The sequence below is a fragment of the Cynocephalus volans genome, chromosome 1 (genome assembly GCF_027409185.1).
Source record: "Cynocephalus volans isolate mCynVol1 chromosome 1, mCynVol1.pri, whole genome shotgun sequence".
Lineage (NCBI taxonomy): Eukaryota > Metazoa > Chordata > Mammalia > Dermoptera > Cynocephalidae > Cynocephalus > Cynocephalus volans.
This window is the reverse complement of record NC_084460.1, coordinates 283,095,891-283,113,409: the sequence shown is the minus strand read 5'-3', so window position 1 is coordinate 283,113,409 and position 17,519 is coordinate 283,095,891. Positions and strand designations below refer to the sequence as shown.

Genomic DNA, 17,519 nt, shown 5'->3' with positions numbered 1-17,519 from the left:
TTGAGGGACACAAAAGAAGAAAAGGCGGGGCTGTGGGCTCCAGGGCCAGGCGCTCTGGGACGTGTCCGACGGTGAAAGAAATCCTGTGTCAGATTTACTGTCTGTAAGAGGAAGCACCGGACTAGGTACTCTCCAAACTTCCTGTGACCCCAACATTCTGTGACCTTGGTCTGTGGGTCTGGAGTAAGTGTGGGTGCGGGTGCTGGGGAGAGGGCATGGCGACGCTAAAGAACGGAATAAACACGGAGGGTCAGAGAGAGCGGCTTTAGTAAGCGTGACGGAGGACGGTCGTCAGTCCCACCCACCCCCGAGCTTGAAGCCAGGGCCAAAAGTCTGAGGGCCCCTTTCAGGCCACGTCCACGCGAGCGAAGCCGCTGTCCTCGGGCGTGGCCCGGCGAACGGTCACCGTCGTGGTGGTACTGCCGACACGGAACAACACCCGGGCGAGGGGGGCAGAGAGAGGTCCGAGCCGCGGGTCAGTTTACGCGCGCCCCGGACGAGCCCCTGTCCTTGGCCCAGCCACGTCGGGCGCTGGCTCGCCCGCGATCTCCGCAGTCAGCGTCACCGTGGCACCTTTGCGCACTTTAGTGTTGGCAGGTCCCTTTCGAACCTTCGCCGGGACTAGAGGAAGGAAAGGGGAGGGACCTGGAGGTGGGCAGGGCAGGGGCATCATCTCCCCAGCTAATATCTGGCCTTAAATACAAGTGCGTCTGAACTCGCAGTGTGAGGTCGGGCAAATCATCAGCCTCTCTGGTTTCATCTCCTTAGCTGTGAAAAGGGACTCATCCCTGCCCCTCCGACTTCGTGTGGTCGAACCGAGGATCAAAAGAGACAGCGCGTGAAAGCCCGGGAATGTTCGCAGACCTTGCGGTGCCTCGGAGACAGCTCTGGGTGGTGAAAATTGCCCTGGGTTGGGAGCCAGGCTCTAACCCTGGCTCTTCCTCTGGCTCCCTGTGTGACCTTGGGGCCCTGGAGTCGCGTGATCGAAGCCCACAGCGGACTGAGTCTGGGCGCGGCGGGATCCCGAGGTAGGGAAGGACGCACACACGGCGGGCTCGGCGATGCGCAGCCGGGGGTCGGGCTCTCCAGGACCCTATGCTGACTCGTCTAGGCCCAGCGGTAAACGCGCGCGTCTGGGCCGGGCTGCGACGCCCGCGGGGTCGTGCTGTTCTGAGCCCTGGCGCTGCGCCCGGGGCGCGCGTACCTTCCACGAGGATGTGCGCAGAGTCGGAGCACTGGCCAAGGCGTTGGTTACGTTGATGCTGTATTGGCCCAGGTCTGCCAGCTCACCGTCGCGCCCCACCAGTGCCACTACGTCAGGGTCCTCGAAGACGTAGCGGTACTTGGGACCGTCGCACAGCTCCTTGCCGTCCTTGCTCCAGCTTGGCCGCACTGCCCTCGATCAGCACCACGTCTTTCAGCGGCTGCAGCACTCGCGGCGGTCCCTTCTCGCGCAGCTCCTTTCGGGACCTACCCGCGGGCCTGGTTAGGGCCCGGCGCTCCCATGACACGGCTCCCCCTCACCTGTGGCCCTGGTAAGAAGCCTGGATGCGATTGCCATGCTCTGGACCTGGGGGTCGTTGATATCCAGGGTACATCCCAGAGGTGGGGCTGCAGCCGCTGATTTTTTGGCAGGAGTTGCTTTGGACATCTTTGGAAAGCAGAAAACAAACATGGGAGTCCAGGCTGAGACAGAGGTTCCCACCTTAGCCCTTTCCCCGGCTGATCAGAACATCCCGTCGGGTGCGAGTGTCTGGGGCGTCTCTGAGGATGAGACTCACCGTGGAGGGGTTTACTTCAGGACTGGGGTTGACTGGCTGGGTTGCAGGCAGCACAGAGCCCTTCCGGATGGCACAGTAAGGGAGTGGGCAGGTGCTCAGGCCCGGGCCGGGTTTCATGCACTGCTCCCCTTCCTACCTTGTTTGACGAGGTTGCCCCAAGCCCCCTGGGACCCTGGCTCACACCCCCTGATCCAAGCAGATTCCTTATTTAGCCTGAGGATGACTGGGATGCTGGCTCAGCCACTGGGGCAGGCCCGGGCGAGAAACCCGAGTGGCTCTGGGGTGCACCCCCCATCAGCACCTGGACAGCTGCACAACTGGTCGTGGCCCCATTCCCTCCAGGGCAGGTGGTATCCATCCCACTCCCAGGAGGACCGCACATGGCTCCTAGCTGACAAGAGACTCGGCTCACTGCTGGGGCAGCTTTGCACTCAGGTCAGTCTCCACACAGGCAGACAACATGCTGGTCCCTTGACACTGTCAGTTAAGGGGGTGCAAGTGTTTGGAGGGGGGGTCCCTGAATGAAGCCAGAGTAGCCGCAGACTTCATGGTCCATACAGTCAATCATGAAAGGGCCACGTGGCTATCAGGACCAACCTGGAAGCGCCTTACTCCTCTCCCACACCCACCCCTACCCCTAGAATCTAGGGCTGTCGTTTCTGCACTGTGCCACCTGGCGGTAAACTCAGAAAAATCTACGAGGCTGGGAAAGATTTTTGAGACCAACAGCCCCTCCAAATCATCCCCATCCCCACTCCCCTCAATGTGACATGGTAGGTTCAGGCTGGACTGCAGTGCCCCTGGAGATTAACACTACTACTGACTCCCCAACCCTAGGTTTGCCCAAGCCTTTTGGTGGGGGGGGGGGGGGGGATAAACTGATGCATAGGAGCGTCAGACCGCCTGGGGTTGGTGTTCAGTTAACCCCTCTGGGGCTTGCCTGGAGCCCAGTCTGCCCAGGCCAGGGCACCAGGTAGGAGAATTGCTTGTATTCATTGTGACTACCCGCTCAGGTGTGGAGCACTGTCACTTTTTGATCAGAGCAATTTTGACACAGCTCTGCTGACATAAATTACCTTTGCTCCTCCGGGTTTGGAACAAGCCATTCACATGCCATTTCCAATGGAGATGGGAAGGGAGCTCCAGATCAGAGGGGGGACGGGAGAGGAATTTTACCATTTATCAAGATATGAGTTCAGGCACCTCATTTTTATATGAAAACACTAGCAGTGTGTAGGGTATTGGAGATTCTCACTGGCAAAGTGTATATCTTCATCGCTAAAATAACAGGTGGGCAAAGCGTCTCTCTGGTCCACTCCAGCTGGCTTTAACATCCTGTTATTTTATGATGATCGGGCTTGCCTGTTCCCTGGGGTCTTGAGGAGCCAGTGAGGCTGGGCTGGGCTGGGCTGGGCTGGGCAAAGCGTTGTTTGAGCTGGAGCCAAGGGGCCCCTCAACCTCGATCAGCACACACCAGTGCCAACTTTCTCTGCTCATGGTTGGCAGCTTTGTTCCTTTCACTTTGCCAGTAACAGACTTTTCAAGGTGGAGGTGGGAGAGGAGGGACAATCCCTCTGGATACAAGGAGACCTGGATCCACCCATTGCCCCCCACCCCACCTCAGGGAAGGGCAACTCAGTTCTAGGACCCAGTGGCCATTCTGCGGCACTGCAGGGGAGTGGCTAGAATCAGGGTGCCTTAGCACCCAGCAGACCCCCTAACTTGCCCTGGTAACAAGAAGGCCCAGGCTGATATGTCCCTCAGCCCTAGGAAAATGCTGGACACAGCCAACCAGATCACTCCCAGCTGGTGCTCCGTGTGCTCTGGTCTGTGCTCTAACACCAAGAGGGTGGCTTGGGCCTTTCCTGGTTTCTGTTGCAGCTCTTGATGCCAATCACGCTCGCCAACCATCAAGATGAAATCCACTCTGCTCCAGGGGTCAGGACCAGAGCTGGCCTTTTAGGCAGAGTGAAGGAGGCTGAGCCATGATTAGGTGTGGACTGGCTCATTCCAGAGCCTGGCGTCCTCCAAGTTGTGAAGCAGGAACATTTGACAAGAGGTGGGGGCTACCAGAGTCATATTAGAAGATGGGGGGGTTCAGTGGGTCTGCCAGCATTCCAAAAACTGCAGTGGGAAAGCAGACCAGTCTCCCCTCCTCTAGGAATGAGGAGAGGTGAGGGGCCAGGAGGGTCAAGGGAGGGGGTTGGAAGGTCCCAAGGTGCTAGCTGGTATACCCTCAAATGTGTGTTGAGGAATCCTCAGCTCTCACTGGCCCAGAGAAGGGCGAATGCCCAGGTCCCAGGGCTCACACCCCCCAGCCATCCCTCCCCACAGACCACACACAAGTCCTGCTGCTTGCCATTTTTATTTTCCTTGTGACAGACAGATGGACAGCTAGATGGCTGAGGGGATGGTCAGGACGACATGGGCAATAGGGATTGGATGGAAGGAAAAACGTCATAAAAGTCAATAAATAAATAAATATGAGTGGGAAAAGGGGCAAAGGCCATGGAGGGGCAGTAGGGACATCCTTAGGCCAGCACAGAGTGCCCAGAGCTGAATCACTAGACAGGAGGTGAGCTCCAGCTTGAGCCACCACTTGCCTCCAGCCTGCCATGTTTCTGCATTTCTGCTCTGGTGATGCCAGCAGCTGGCCCACCCCACCACCACCACCCAAGTCCTCTCTCCTCTTCCTCCCCAACCTCACACCCTCTCTCACGTCCTGGCTCCTCTCCCTGCTTTACTGGCACTCACTCCCAGATCACCGCCCTGACCCCCTGGGCTCCTTCCTCTTCCTCCTCTCCAGCCACTTGCCCCCCTCCTCGGTTCTCCCTGAGATGCAGTCCCTATCCCCAAACTTCCTGGAGTCTCCCTCTCCTTATCCCTCACCTCCTTTTTCTCTTTACTTCCCCATTCCCTTCTTGCCCCTCTTCCTGTTCCCACCCCTGCCCAGCCTGGCCAATGGGTCTTCCACTCTGGCTCTGGCCAGGGGTGGCATCAGGCCAAACCCCCAGGCCTCTGTCCCCACAGGTCCATGAGGTAATAGCCTGGTCAGATGTTGCTGCTGGTGGTATCTGAAGCCCCGGGGCCCACCCGGCTCAGCTGTGCCCTGGAATGTCCCTTGGCATTGGTGGGAAGCCCAAGTCAAACCCAAGGCTGAGCTGTGGTCCATGCCGCTAGGGGCTGCCGGGGTAGGAGCGGAGCAGCACTTTGTGGCGGGTGGCGGCCTCAGCCCGGCGGCGGCGCTGCTCGCCCAGGAACTCTTTGAGCCGGTTGGTGGTGAAGGTGAGTGTCTGGCGGCGCAGTTTCATCAGGTAAGCGTCCTGCAGCCACGGGTGGGCCAGGCAGTCCTGCAGGGAGGGCCGGCTCCTGCCAGGCCGAGCCAGGGATCGTGAGCCTGGAGGGATGGCTCCCAGAGTGGGTGGGGTCAGTCCTCCCACAAACCACACCCCAATCCTGGATCCACCCCTACATGTGTGATCTTGGGCAACTCTGGAGCTCAGTTTTCCCATCTCTGGAATGGGGACAGTGATTCTACCTCTCGAAAGGCTGATATGAGCATTAAATGGAGAGTAGCACAACCATCCAGTAGAAGTAGCAGCAGCAGCATATTATTAGGGGAAGGGGAGGAGTTGGGGGATTCTTGGCACAGGCTGGACCAGGGCAGTCTGAGGCCAGGGGCAGGAAATGCTAGTGGGTTGGCAGGTGTGGGGCCCACTCACCAGGGATATACTGAGAGGACCTTTCGCAAGAAGAGGGTGGCACTCTGGGATGTGTTGGGGTATAGCTGGAAGGCATCAAAGCGTCCCCCAACAATCCGAGCCTCCGTTTCCTGGGGATCTGGCTCATAGAACGGGGAGCGTCCGCTGAGCCTGTTGTGGAAGACGGTTCAGTTGACACACATGAACTAAGGGCAACTCCCAGGCCCAAGGACATTAGCATGGGGGTTCTGAGGGGCACAGAGCTCAGGGACAGTGCGACCCTGCACTTGGCTGTGTGTGTGCATGTGCACTAGGGAGGCTAGGCACAGGAAAGGGTTTAGGCAGGAGGTGGGTCCTGGAGCTCAGAGTGTGGTTGGGCCGGGGACACTCACATGATGTAGGTGAGCACACCTGCTCCCCAGATGTCCGTGGCAGAGCCGATGGGTTCTCCCTTCACCATCTCAGGAGCTGACAGGAGACAGAGGCCAAGCTGACCCAGCTTCCTGGTGGCAGGGAAGTGGGCAGAGGCGGGGGAGGGGGCAGAGGCAGGGGAGGACCCTGGGAGCTTAAGGAGGACAGTGCCCAGGTCACCAAACCATAGGTATGACCAGAGCAGTATGCCTTGTGAAGGCCAGCAGGGAGGACAGAAGTGGGAGTAGCCCCCAGGAGAGATGTGGGGCACCTGAGGAATAAGCCCAGGAAACAAATGGTGGAGGTCCTCAGAACTCCAGAGGAGCAGAGAGCCAGGGTCACTAGCTCCTTGAATCAACTCCGATGTAGGGCTCCCATCCACAGAGTGTGGCTGACATCAAGATTAAGAGCCTTGAAATCAGCTTGGCAGGCTCTAATCCTATGCCTGCCCCTTCTAGCTACGGTACCCTGGGCCATTTACTAAACCTGTCTGGCTTCCTACTGCCTCATCTGTAAAGTGTGGCTTGTAGAATCACTCTAAAGAATAGAGATGATGAACATCAAGCATTTAGCAGGTAGCTAAATGATAGCTGGTTTTCCTTATTTATATAAAGTAATAATTGATTCTCTTGTCTTTTCAGCTTTAGCAAATCCTGCCTCTACCATTTATAACTGTCTGATTGGACAAATACTTAACTTCAGTGCACCTCTGTTTCCTCATCTATAAAGGGGGGGGTAATATTATGCCAAACTTCACGGCTATTGGAAAGATTAATTAAAAAAAAAAAATCCACGTAAAGGACTTGATTCATTGCTTGCATACAGTAAGCATTCAATAAGTGACACATATATGGGTGAAGTGGGCTGAGCCCTGGCTGCTGCCCTTCTGGCAGTGCCCCAATCCCCCATCCTGGCTGGCAACAGATCCCCTCACCCATGAACTCCAACGTGCCCGTGCGGTGGCCAAGGGGCTGCAGGGCCTGGGGGTTGTAGGGCTGGGCACTGCCGAAGTCCACAATCTTGAGGGCATTGTCAGGGGCCAGCAGCAGGTTGTCTGGCTTGATGTCCAGGTGCAGCACGTGGCGGCCATGAAGGTAGTCCAGGCCTTGTAGCAGCTGCACTACATAGGTGGCCACGTCATCCTCTGAATACCGGAACCTAGGGGACAGGCACGGAGCAGGTGGTCTCACAGCCCAGCCTCCCTGACTGTCCCCTCTGTTCCCCTGGCATGCCCAACTACCTGTCGCTGAGCCCACAGAGGAGTTCCCGGTTGCCGCAGCTCTCAGCGATGATCACGAGGTAACGAGGGGTGATGTAGGCCTCATGCAGGGACATGAGCCGCTCGTGGTGCAGCGTCCGCAGCACTTCATATTCCTGCAGGACTCGCTGCTTGCCCTCAGCTGCATAGGGCACGATCTTGGCCACGAACGTTCGCCCTGTGGCATTCTCTCGGCATGCTCTCACAACACCAAAGCGGCCCCTATGTGTGTGGGGGGGACACCACAGGCTCAGAAGGAGGAGAGGGACAGTTCCATGTGATGGCTAAAGTGGGTAGCAGGGACCCCTATGGGCAAGACTGCAATGGTTCCAGTAGGGGCACCAGATTTTAGTCCTAAGAACAGGGTTTGAGTCCTAGCTCTGCCACTCACTGGCAAATCCCATAACTTCTCTAAACTAAGTTTTTCCACCTGTGAAATGGGTGATGATAATAACACAGAGTCGCCCTTTGAGAGGTGTGAAGATTGAATGAAATCATATGGCTAAAGAGTTTAGTACAGAGCCTGGCACATTTGAACTCAGCAGTTCTAAGGACCCAGATCTCAGCACCTCCCCTGACCCCAGCCAAGACAGTCTGATCTTCTCTGAACCCCTGTATTCTCTACATTTGACCCACTCTCCCCGTCCTTCCCTTCCCCAGCCCTTCTTGCCTGGCCTTCTCCTCCAGAAAGGTGTATGGTTTCTGAGGGGGCCCCTGCCGAAGAGTAGTGCCCTCTGGCCTGGGAGAGATGGGGGGACCACCCCGAGGGGAGCTGACCACCTCCCTGGCCGGGCTGAGGCTCCGCATAGTCACCTTGATGGGCTCAGGAGGGGGTTCAGGGGCTGGGGGCTCGGGGGCTGGAGGGGCAGACACAAAGGAAGTCACCATGTAGAGGGGAGTGGAGGAAGATGCTGTTTTAACCCCTTGAGGGGTGGAGGCTGGGGTTGGGGTCCAAGTGTCAGGGACAAAAGACTTGGGCTCACTTGGGGTGACCTGGGCCCTAGGTGGGGTGGGCTCTGCTTGCCGGGCAGCCTGCAGGCCTCTGTGCTTTCGTGGGGGGGTTTGGGGAGGTGGACCCACAGCCTTGAGTGAGGACAAGGTCTGGCTAGGGGGTGTGGGGGGAGAGGAGGGGCTGAGAGCAACTGACGGGGGCACAGGAAAAGCAGGGGCTGGGGTTGGAGGTGGGGCCAGTGAGGTAGGAGAGTCAGGAGGTGGGGCCCTGGCCGGCCCTGAGGTAACAGGGGCCTCTTGGTGTTCAGCAGATGGCAGAGCTGAGGAATCTAAGAAAAGGCAAAGAAAATCATCACCATGGTGTCCTGAGGACAAAGCCACGGTGCTCTGAGGGGGTGGGCCCTGGGCTCATAGTCCCCTTCCTTCTCCCACCACCCCCCTCCTCATCCCACTGACCTTGAGTGCCCCTGATGAGGACCTTCTCAGAAGGATTGCTGAAGGGCCCCTGCCCAGCACGGTTGGCACAGGCCACACGGAACCTCACAGTCATGCCGATTGGCAGGTGGGTCACGTTGTAGTAACAATCAGGGATGCCTGAGCTCACAGGGTGCCAGGCAGACTCCCCTGCAGGCAGGATGGGGGAGAGGCTGAGGCCACAGAAGGGGTAACCCAAGCTCCCAGTGCTATCTGTGAAGAGCCAGGGAGGGGACCTCTCTCTGGGGAGGACACTTGCCTTCCCAGGCTCCTCTACCTTCCACCTGCCACACCCCACTATCCTGCCCTGTCCCTCACCATCCACCCGCCGCTCCAGCGTATACGTGCAAGGTGCCCGGCTGTCTCCTGGCTTCCACAGCACCAGCGCTGTGTCCTGGTAGGTCTGGGGCACCTCAGGAGGAGCTAGCTTTCCTGGGATGCCTGACAAGGGGAAGAGAGTCCCAGTGAGCCCCTATGCCAGAGCTAAGAGAGCCCATCAAGCCCTGCTCCCCTCCCTCGGGTTCTGTCCCAGGCTCACGGGCCACAGCCACAGTACAGGAGCTGGTGATGCTGCCTAGGACGTTAGTGGCTGAGCACTCATAGAGCCCAGCGTGCCGCTTGCCCGCCCGGGGGATGCTCAGCAGCTGCCGCCCATCTTTGCAGGACACAATGATCACAGAAGGCTCTGACCGCAGAGATTGCTTGTCTGTGGGCAGGAGGGGCAGGAGGAGCTGTTGGCTGAGGCAGCACACATCCAGGCTCCCCTCACTTGCCCCCCACCCCAGCATCCCCTGAACCATGCCCACCCCAAGACCTAGCCTCTCCCATCCCTGGGCTTGGGGCCACTCACCGACTTCCACCTCCAACTCTGTGGGAGACGTCATCTCCTTACCTTTCATCCAGGAGATATGGGGTGCAGGGCAGGCTGCTGGCAGGCAGAGCAGGGTGGCTGCCTCCCCCTCTAGCAGCACCTGGTCCTTGAGTTTGATGTGGAAGACTGGGGGGAAGTCTGGAGAGAAAGCAGAGAAAGCCATCTGTCTGCAGGGACCCTGGCTCACCTACCTCTGAGGTAGGGGGGAGTGGAACCCACCATACCTCTGAGAATTTTCTTCGCAGCAAGCCTCACTTTTCCCAGACCTTCACTGTGTGTAGAACTATCTCTACTTGCACTGACTATTGGAGATGCTTGGTAACTACCTCATATGTCTGTAAATCACTTAGAGCAGGGCCCGGAACTATGTTCTGTATAAGCACTTGTTAAATAAAATAAAAAACAAATATTGAAAAACAGTAATGATTAAGATCCTGCAATAGTCACTCCCTCTGGGCCACCACAGGGCAAGTGAGAAGGGAGGGAGAGGAGAGGGTGATCTGAGCTGAGAAGGGATTAAATGTAAAACATTCGATCAGAATGTGCAGTCTCCCAAATATCTGAAGCCAAGGCAAACCATGGGCAGACCCCAGAAGTGTGTCAGCCTGCCTCCCTGACCCTCTTCCCATGTGGGGTCTGGGAAGAGGGTTCTAGACCTTCTATGTCCTCCTGCAGATTAAGTGGTGAGAGCTTTCGAAGGGGCAAGAGACAGTATCCGCATGACCTTGGGCAAGTCATTTACCCTCTCAGAAGCTCCATTTCTTGTTTATAAGTTGAAGAAAGTAATAATACCAAGCTCAGAAGATTGCTGTGATAATTGAGAGGCATGTAAAGTGCTTAGCATGTGTCTGTGCCTGGCATATAATAAGTGCTCATAAATGTTAGCTTTTATTGTTCTTATTATTGTCTTGTTAATATACCCAGTAGAGAAGCCAGTAACAGACCCCCAGAGAAAGAGGCTGTTTCAGCAAAGCAGGGAAGCTGCTTTCCCAGCTGGCTGTGATTGTGCCCCTGGTGGGGTTGGGGGCCAGGATTTTGGTTCCAGCGCAGCGACCTATGGCTCCCTAGTGCCCTGAGAATTTGAGTTCGTGATCCCTGGGAATGTCCCTTAGAAAAATCCCAATCTGGTCCTGGGTAGAGGAGGCAGGCAGTGGGGGAAGGTGGGTGAGATGGGGGGTTTTTTTTCACCTGGACCGTAAGAGCTAAGAGACTCCTGGGAGTCCTAGCAGCTGCCTGTCTGAAGACCAGGAGGAAATGGAGTGGGGATGAACTGGGCAGGAGAAGATGATCAGGACAGCAGCATGTCCCCTCTTCCCCCTGTACCCCATTGCTCCACAAGTAGTGGTCCCACACTGAGGCTCCAACACTGTGCTGTGAACATGGTTTCATAGATTGCTCCCTCCAGACCAAGTGAGGGTACTGGGTAGAGGGAAGAGAGCATGAGGCCAGGAGGAGAAGTGAAAAGTGACCCAGGCCCAGCTCTGCCAGCCCCACCCCCACTCCCCTGGGGCCAGCCCTAGTTGGTAAAATGGATGTGGGACAGCCTTCTTCCTGCGGGGAGCACAGAACGGGAGCAGGTGAGGTAAGGGGACACCACCTAGGCAGGAAATCAGCTCCACAAGCAAAACAGAGCTGGGAGGGAGGCTCCAGGTGGGAGGGGAGCAGATGTCCCCAGGATTCTCTGTTGGCTGGTCTCTTCATTTCCCCTCCTCCCCACATCCCCAAGCTGGCCTTCCCTCCCTTCTCACTCACTACAGCCCCCACTGCCCTGACCATGGTCGGACACAATCCCCTCAAGCCCAGCTGAGGCAAGACTGAAACCATTCTGACTACCACCAGGAAACAGGGGAACAGCAGAACCAATGGCTTATAGAGACCCTGCACCCAGTCTGGTTGCGGGGGCTGGCTCCTCTCCTGCATTCTGGCCTTGAAAACCTGGCCTCCCAAAGCCTTTGCTTGTAGTCCCGGAGTAATGCCCCTTTTCATGTGGGGGACAGCATGACACCAGGTGGAGAATGCTTCTCTCCCTGCAGCCCCAGGGCACAGGCAGAGAACAGACCAGGGCATACCCCAAGCCTCCCTACCCCTAGCAAAGAGCTCTGAAGGCTGTTTTTCTGTGCAGAAGCCCCTTCTGGGGACGGATCCCAGGAAAGGACAGCTGAGTGCATAGGGCTGTAGAGAAATGGAGAAGTGGGAGCACAGTCCTCTAGGCAGGGAGAGAAAATGTCTTTGGGTACTCACTCTAGCACACACATATCTGAAGGAAGGCTGTGGGGCAGGGGAGCCCTATCCTGAGCTCCTTCAAAACCACATGCAGTTACAGAAACCTTCCAGGGTCTCTGCAGAGAGGAGGCCAGCCAAAGAAAGGCGTAAGTATAGTGTCCTGAGCCACTTCTGGGACCTGGCTACAGTGAGTCACACAGTCCAACTCTGGCAGCTCCACTGACTAGCCCTGTGACTTGGACCAGCTACTTGGTATCACTAAGCCCGTTTCCTCACCTGTAAAATAGGGATGATGTTCATAGTTTCTAAGCAATGTTACTGGATTGAATGAGGCAACGCTTCTAAGGTGCTTAATAGGACACTGCGGTTTTGCTAATTCATGGCAGCTGCTGCTATTACTATCCTTGTTGTTTTCCTGACTCTAGGCCCCTTCCCCCGCCGCCCAGGCTCCTCAAGGGGACCCACTTCCCACCCAACTATGAGTGTTCCCTGGGGTCTCTCTTACCTGACTCACTGCGCACATACTGGTGACCCAAGTCCTCCTGGACGCTGGCAGAGAGGTTTGGCTGTGAAAACCCCTTGTCCTTCCGCAGGCGAGAGAGGCCCCAGCGGAGCCGGCTTCGGCGTTCCCCTGGAGCTGCACAGACCCAAGCCCATGAGCACTTGTCCGGCAGTACCAGCAAGCCCCCACCTCCCCGCAGCTCAGCCCAAAGCAGCAGAAAAGGGCGTCTAGCCGCCGCCTCCCAGCCTCCACCTCTCAACCGCCCTCTCCTCCAGCCCTGCCAATTCCATCCTCAGGGCCTCCAGCACCTCTTCAGCCTCTCTCTGGTAGGTGTCCCCAGCCCTCTCTCCAGCGCACTCCCCTGTCTTCCGCTTTCTGCACCTGCCACCTACCCCCGCCCCTCCTCACCTGAGGAGCCCGACGTGCCGCTGGTCTCGGAGCCCAGAGACTCCGCGGAAGGCGTGGTGGCACCGGCCTGGGCGGCCAGCTGGTTGTGCGGGATGCCGAGGCGCCGTAGACTGTCGCCCTCGGACGTGGCCCTACGCAGCCGTCCAAACAGCGGCGTGCTGCGGCCCGACGCGCCCCCAGAGTCCTCGCTGCTGCCGCTGCGCTGCATCCGGCTCGACAGCCGCTCCAGGGTGGAGCTCAGCCGCCTGCGCACCGTCAGCACCGGGGAGCCCCGCGCCGAGCTACCGCCCTCCGAGCTCTCCCCGTCCCCGCCGCGGGCCTCCCAGGCCGGGTGGCGCTGTGCCGGCGGGGTCCGCCGCAGCCGCTGGGACAGCGACAGCGAGAGGCGGCGGACCAGGCCCGGCTCCCCGACCGCCCTGACGTCCTGCACCGAGCGCGAGCGCTCGGGCCGTCGCACCAGCTCCAGCGGGGTGCCCGCCGGGCTGGGCCGGTACATGCCGTCCTCCTCTTCGGCCCCGCGGAAGGGACCGCGCTCCTCCGAGCGCGAGCGGCTCAGCAGCCGCAGCCCCCGCGACAGGGGCGACTGGCGGCTGCGCTTAAACTTGGCCTCGAACACCGCCTCGGACTCCAGGTTCTCGATGCTGCTGCTGAGGCTGCTGCCTGGCCTGGGGGGCACCATGGGCACCCGGGCTTTCTCGGCTAGCACTGGGGGAGCCCCGGCTGAAGGCACGCGTTTCTCGGGGGCTCCCGGAGGCGGGGAGGCCACCCTGGCAAACACAGCCGCGTGGGGCTTGGGCTCGGACAGAGGCGCGGCAGGACCCTGTAGGGGGCCCTGGGCGTGGCCCGACAGCTGGAGCGACTGCATGATCTGGGCATAGGGCGTGAGGGGCAACGCAGAGCTTTGCAGGGCCACGGGGACCTGTGCAGCCTTGGTGGCTCGGATTGATTCTGGCGCGGGCTCTGGGACCTTCTCTTGAGCAGGCTGGGGTGCCGAGTGCTGCGGGGCATCACTGAGGGTGACGGCGGAAGGTTCTGCAGGCTTGGGGGCACTGCTTTTGAGGGCGCTGAGCCGCACAGGACTCGTCGGCTGAGCCTCACTGAGGGCAGACAGGGAGGGAGACTCCTGTAGCCTGCGGGCCCCAAGCCTAGCCACGGGGATCTCGAGGGGGGCCCCGGCCCGGCGGTGCCGGCCCCGGGGCTCCGCCTCGCCCTGAGAGAAGCTGCTGCTCTTTTGCAGGCCCCGAGTCTCGGGTGGGAGCTGATGGTGGGGCGCTGCCTCGCTGGAGGCAGCCCGTGCCAGCCGTGGGTCCCGGGCACGGTTCCCCAGGCTCTCCAGCAGGGGGCCCCTGAGGCCGCTGACCTTGCCATCCTCAGGGCCTCCCCGCAGCAGCCGCTGGCGCAGGGCCTGCAGCCTCTGGGCGTACTCGCCCTCGCCCAGGCCTCCCCGGGCCAGGCGGGCGGCACCCGGGCTGGGGCTCCGGCGCTGCGGCAGCTCCACAGACGCTGCCTTGTGCAGGCCCCGGCCCGGCTCCCTCGGCCCGGCCTGGGGCAGGGCACTCTCAGCTGAGCTTCCCCTGCGGAGCTCTCCCCGCCTGGGGCTGGGCCCAGCTGAGGGCTCCTGGCCTGGGGAGGGGAGGGCCTGAGGGCTGGAGGCCTCCCGGTCCTGAGAGGGAGCCCTTCCTTGCTCTTGCCAGTCCATAAGGGTGGCAGCTCCAGCCTCTGGAGTCCCCAGGGCCTCATCCTCAGTGGGAATGTCTGTGAGGGACACCCGGGAGCCAGAGAACTCGGGCTGCAGTGGGCGGGGCACTGAGGGCAGCTCTTCCAGCTCTTCCTCTTCAGAGTCAGAGGAGGATGACAGCCCCCCACTGGGGGGTGGTCTTCTGGGCATGGCCACCCACACCCGCTCTGGGGGGGCCCGCAGCAGCTCAGGGATGGGGCGCAGCACCAGGTGGCACTTGTAGCTGATCTGGGAGCGCTGGAGACAGGATATTAGAGTCAGAACTGAGCGACACCCAGGGCAGGACTGGCCCACCCATACCCACCTCAGCCCTGGGGAGGAAGGCCTAAGGCAGGCAGAGGGCAGGGCAGGAGGGAAGCTGGGAACTAGGACAATAAGAAGCAGGGAGATAGAGGAGTGGGAGGTGAGGGCACACGATAGAAAAAGGGCAAGGTTAGAGAGGATGAAAGGTGGAAGGACAAGACAGGGCCCAAGCCAAACTCACCTGCCACCTCCGCCGGGACAGGAATAGCTTTAGGTGATCTGTGCTCACCTCTGCACCCTTTGCCTGTGTCTGCAAATGCAGGAAAGAGGGCCTGAGGAAAAGCTCTCTGTCAACCAGCCCCTCAAGGTTTGGCAGTGGAGTGAAAAAGTCCACATGTGGGACAGTGGATGGAGCAACACTGAGTCTGGGCTCCTGGGGACCCTTTCACCTTGGGTCTGTCAGGATAACGCCCACAGCCAAGGTGCACACCTGTGGACAAATTCCCTCAACCCAAGGGGGCTGAAAACTGCAGGCTCCCAGGGGTGGGCTTCTGAGGTCACCCCAGAGCTCAAGGCCCTGTCCTGGTATACTGGCTGCCCTGGGAGCCTGTGCGCTTAGGCCCCTGGCCTGGGTCCCGGCTCCCCAACTCACCATCTGTCTCCAGGTAGGGCCAGCACCCAGACATCTGGAGCCTTGGTCATCTGAGACAGATGCTTCCTCAGCTACCCACCCAGCCTCTTCTAGAGCTTGTTTCTGATAGAAGAGGAGGCTCTCACTTCAAGACTGATACCAGAATGACCTCAACCTTCAGTTGACCCAACACAACACTCAGTGGACAGTTTATTCAGGCTCTCTTTCTGAATTCATTTGGGCACACAGAAGTGAGGAAGACCAAGGCTGGTCTCAAGTGCCAATGGAGAACCCCCCTGGGGACACTCAGGATGGGGGATCCAGACCTATGCCCTGGAATCCATGATGCCCCAACCTGATTACTGATTTGAGCTTTGAGTTTCTCACAGCAAAACAAGTGAAAATGCCTTCCTTTGCAGAGCTATCGTGAGGCTGATAGAGCATATGTATAGAAAATGTCTATCAGGTTGCTGCACATAGCAGGTACTCAATAAATGGAGCTGGTAGTAATGTTCTCTCTCCTTCCACCTCTTATACCACCACTTCACAGGACTAGACTCACTTTAAACCAAGGATGTTCTAGAGTCTCCTCTGCGGTAGGCCTCCTGTAAAGGAATAAGGATTAAGAAGGGATTTATCGTTCATTCATTTGGTCGGTCAGTCAACACACGTTTGAGAAAATGGGGCCTCTAAGCAGTTGGGGATTGCATGTCTAAGGGCAGAGGCTTGGTAGGGGTAGGCAGGTGGCATGAGGGGGAGTATGCAGGTGGGGGGGCTCCTCGGGACCTCGTACTCACAACCGGTCCTGCACCAGCACTTTGATGAGGAAGCCCCGGGCCTCCCTGCTCAGGCTCAGGAATGTGGTCTCCTCGAAAGCCACATTGTAGTTTTGGATGTTCATCAGTGTTGTCCGATCATTTTCCCCAACAAATGGGGAGATGCCCGTCAGACTGCAGAGGTGGAGAGGGCTACTATGAGAGGTGGGCAGGGCCCTGGAGCTGTGGCAGAGATGAAGTGGGATGCCAGTGGAGGCACTGGGCTGGGGACAGGTGGAGCCCACAGGATTATGGGGATGGCAGATGTTGGGTGAATCTGGGCAAGAGGCCAAGGCTTTCATACTCTTCCTGTCCTGCCCCCTCCACAGCCCTCCTGGATGGGCAGGGGGGACGATGCTGCCTTGGGACCTGGTTGTCTGTGTTTTAGAGGACCTCTCCTTGAGGTGAGGAGTCTGTGCCAAGGGGACGTGCCCACTCTGAGCCCCTCCCCCTTCTAGTCTATGCTCTGGATGCTCAAGACCAAGTCCTTCCCTCCCTAAATGGCACTGAGCTTGCAGTGGCCTTTCTCTGTCCAGTGTGCCCATCTCTTATGGAGGGATGTGGTGGTGGACAGAGCTCAGACATGCAGACTGGGGTGTCCACGTTCATGCACATGAAGCCCTTTACAGTGCAGGAAGGAGCAGGGGGTTGTGGGAGAGAAGGTGGTGGGCCTACCAGGAGACCACTAGGAGACTGTAGAGGACTGCTTACCAGAGGAAGGCAACGACACCCACGGGCCTGTGGGAAAGGAGAGTGGGTGGGTAGGAGGTCAGCCCACCTCCCACTGGAAGTGATCAGTCCTCTGCTACTGCTAATCTGAATGAGACGTACCCTCCCAGGGAATAATGCCATGGACAAATGGGCCCAGGAGTGCCTCCTTCAGTGGACCCTGAACCCAGAGGTCCAGAATGCCTGGAGAAGTCAAGGGTCATGGCATGGCCTCCCAGGAAGCGCAGAGAAGTCTGGGGACCAATGCCACCAGGGCTGCCTCATTGGGGAAGACCCAGCCCCAGGGTAAACAAGGAGCCAAGGCCTGACAAGGCTGAGGCCCTGAGTGATTGCGTCATCCCTGATTGATGAGAGGTGGGGAGTCACACAGGCAGGAGACCCTGTGAGCAATAGTGTCCCCAGCCAACTGTCAGAGAGGGGGTGAGGTTTAGAAAAGCTCCTCTCTGCCAGTGAGCATGTCCCCAGCTTAGCACTGAGGGCAACTGCCCTAGCCCACCCCGCAGCCAAGCATGCCAGCATTACCAGATGTCAGTGACTCCAGACACGGGGCTCTGGTTGACAATTTCGGGTGCCACAAACTCAGGTGTACCATATTGGCAGTACTGCGGCTCTCCTGGAGTCAGCTCCTGGGCATTCCCAAAGTCACAGATCCGCACCTGCTCTTCGCCCCCTGCACCATCCCACACCAGCAGGTTCTCAGGCTGCAAGACACAGGCAAGGTGTGGGGGCTGAGGGAAGAGGGGAGGATACCCACCTCCCGGCTCCCACACGGGCTGCCTGCTC

The 17,519-nt window shown here is 58.7% G+C and overlaps 2 protein-coding genes across 5 annotated transcripts in view; both read right to left on the bottom strand.

Moving 5' to 3' along the window:
• Positions 1-346: 346 nt before the first annotated feature.
• Positions 347-1,651, bottom strand: SPEGNB (SPEG neighbor). Its single transcript, XM_063086602.1, is given in 6 exon segments — positions 347-621; positions 1,205-1,246; positions 1,249-1,382; positions 1,384-1,470; positions 1,525-1,555; positions 1,558-1,651. Coding segments are annotated over 6 exon segments (663 nt in total).
• Positions 1,652-4,127: 2,476 nt separating this feature from the next.
• SPEG (striated muscle enriched protein kinase) overlaps positions 4,128-17,519 on the bottom strand; it is a 56,320-nt gene continuing 42,928 nt past the window's right edge. For all 4 annotated transcript variants that reach the window (XM_063112868.1, XM_063112885.1, XM_063112873.1 and 1 more), the window contains 17 exons: positions 17,259-17,437; positions 16,719-16,745; positions 15,990-16,142; positions 15,755-15,797; positions 14,803-14,871; positions 12,581-14,555; positions 12,176-12,307; positions 9,469-9,585; positions 9,115-9,282; positions 8,895-9,017; positions 8,559-8,726; positions 7,822-8,431; positions 7,134-7,373; positions 6,828-7,051; positions 5,875-5,950; positions 5,504-5,653; positions 4,128-5,150 (listed from right to left, as the gene is read on the bottom strand). In XM_063112868.1, coding sequence (XP_062968938.1) covers positions 4,958-5,150; positions 5,504-5,653; positions 5,875-5,950; positions 6,828-7,051; positions 7,134-7,373; positions 7,822-8,431; positions 8,559-8,726; positions 8,895-9,017; positions 9,115-9,282; positions 9,469-9,585; positions 12,176-12,307; positions 12,581-14,555; positions 14,803-14,871; positions 15,755-15,797; positions 15,990-16,142; positions 16,719-16,745; positions 17,259-17,437 — 4,647 coding nt within the window. In that variant the 3' untranslated portion in view covers positions 4,128-4,957. The remainder of the gene's footprint in view (positions 5,151-5,503; positions 5,654-5,874; positions 5,951-6,827; positions 7,052-7,133; positions 7,374-7,821; positions 8,432-8,558; positions 8,727-8,894; positions 9,018-9,114; positions 9,283-9,468; positions 9,586-12,175; positions 12,308-12,580; positions 14,556-14,802; positions 14,872-15,754; positions 15,798-15,989; positions 16,143-16,718; positions 16,746-17,258; positions 17,438-17,519) is intronic.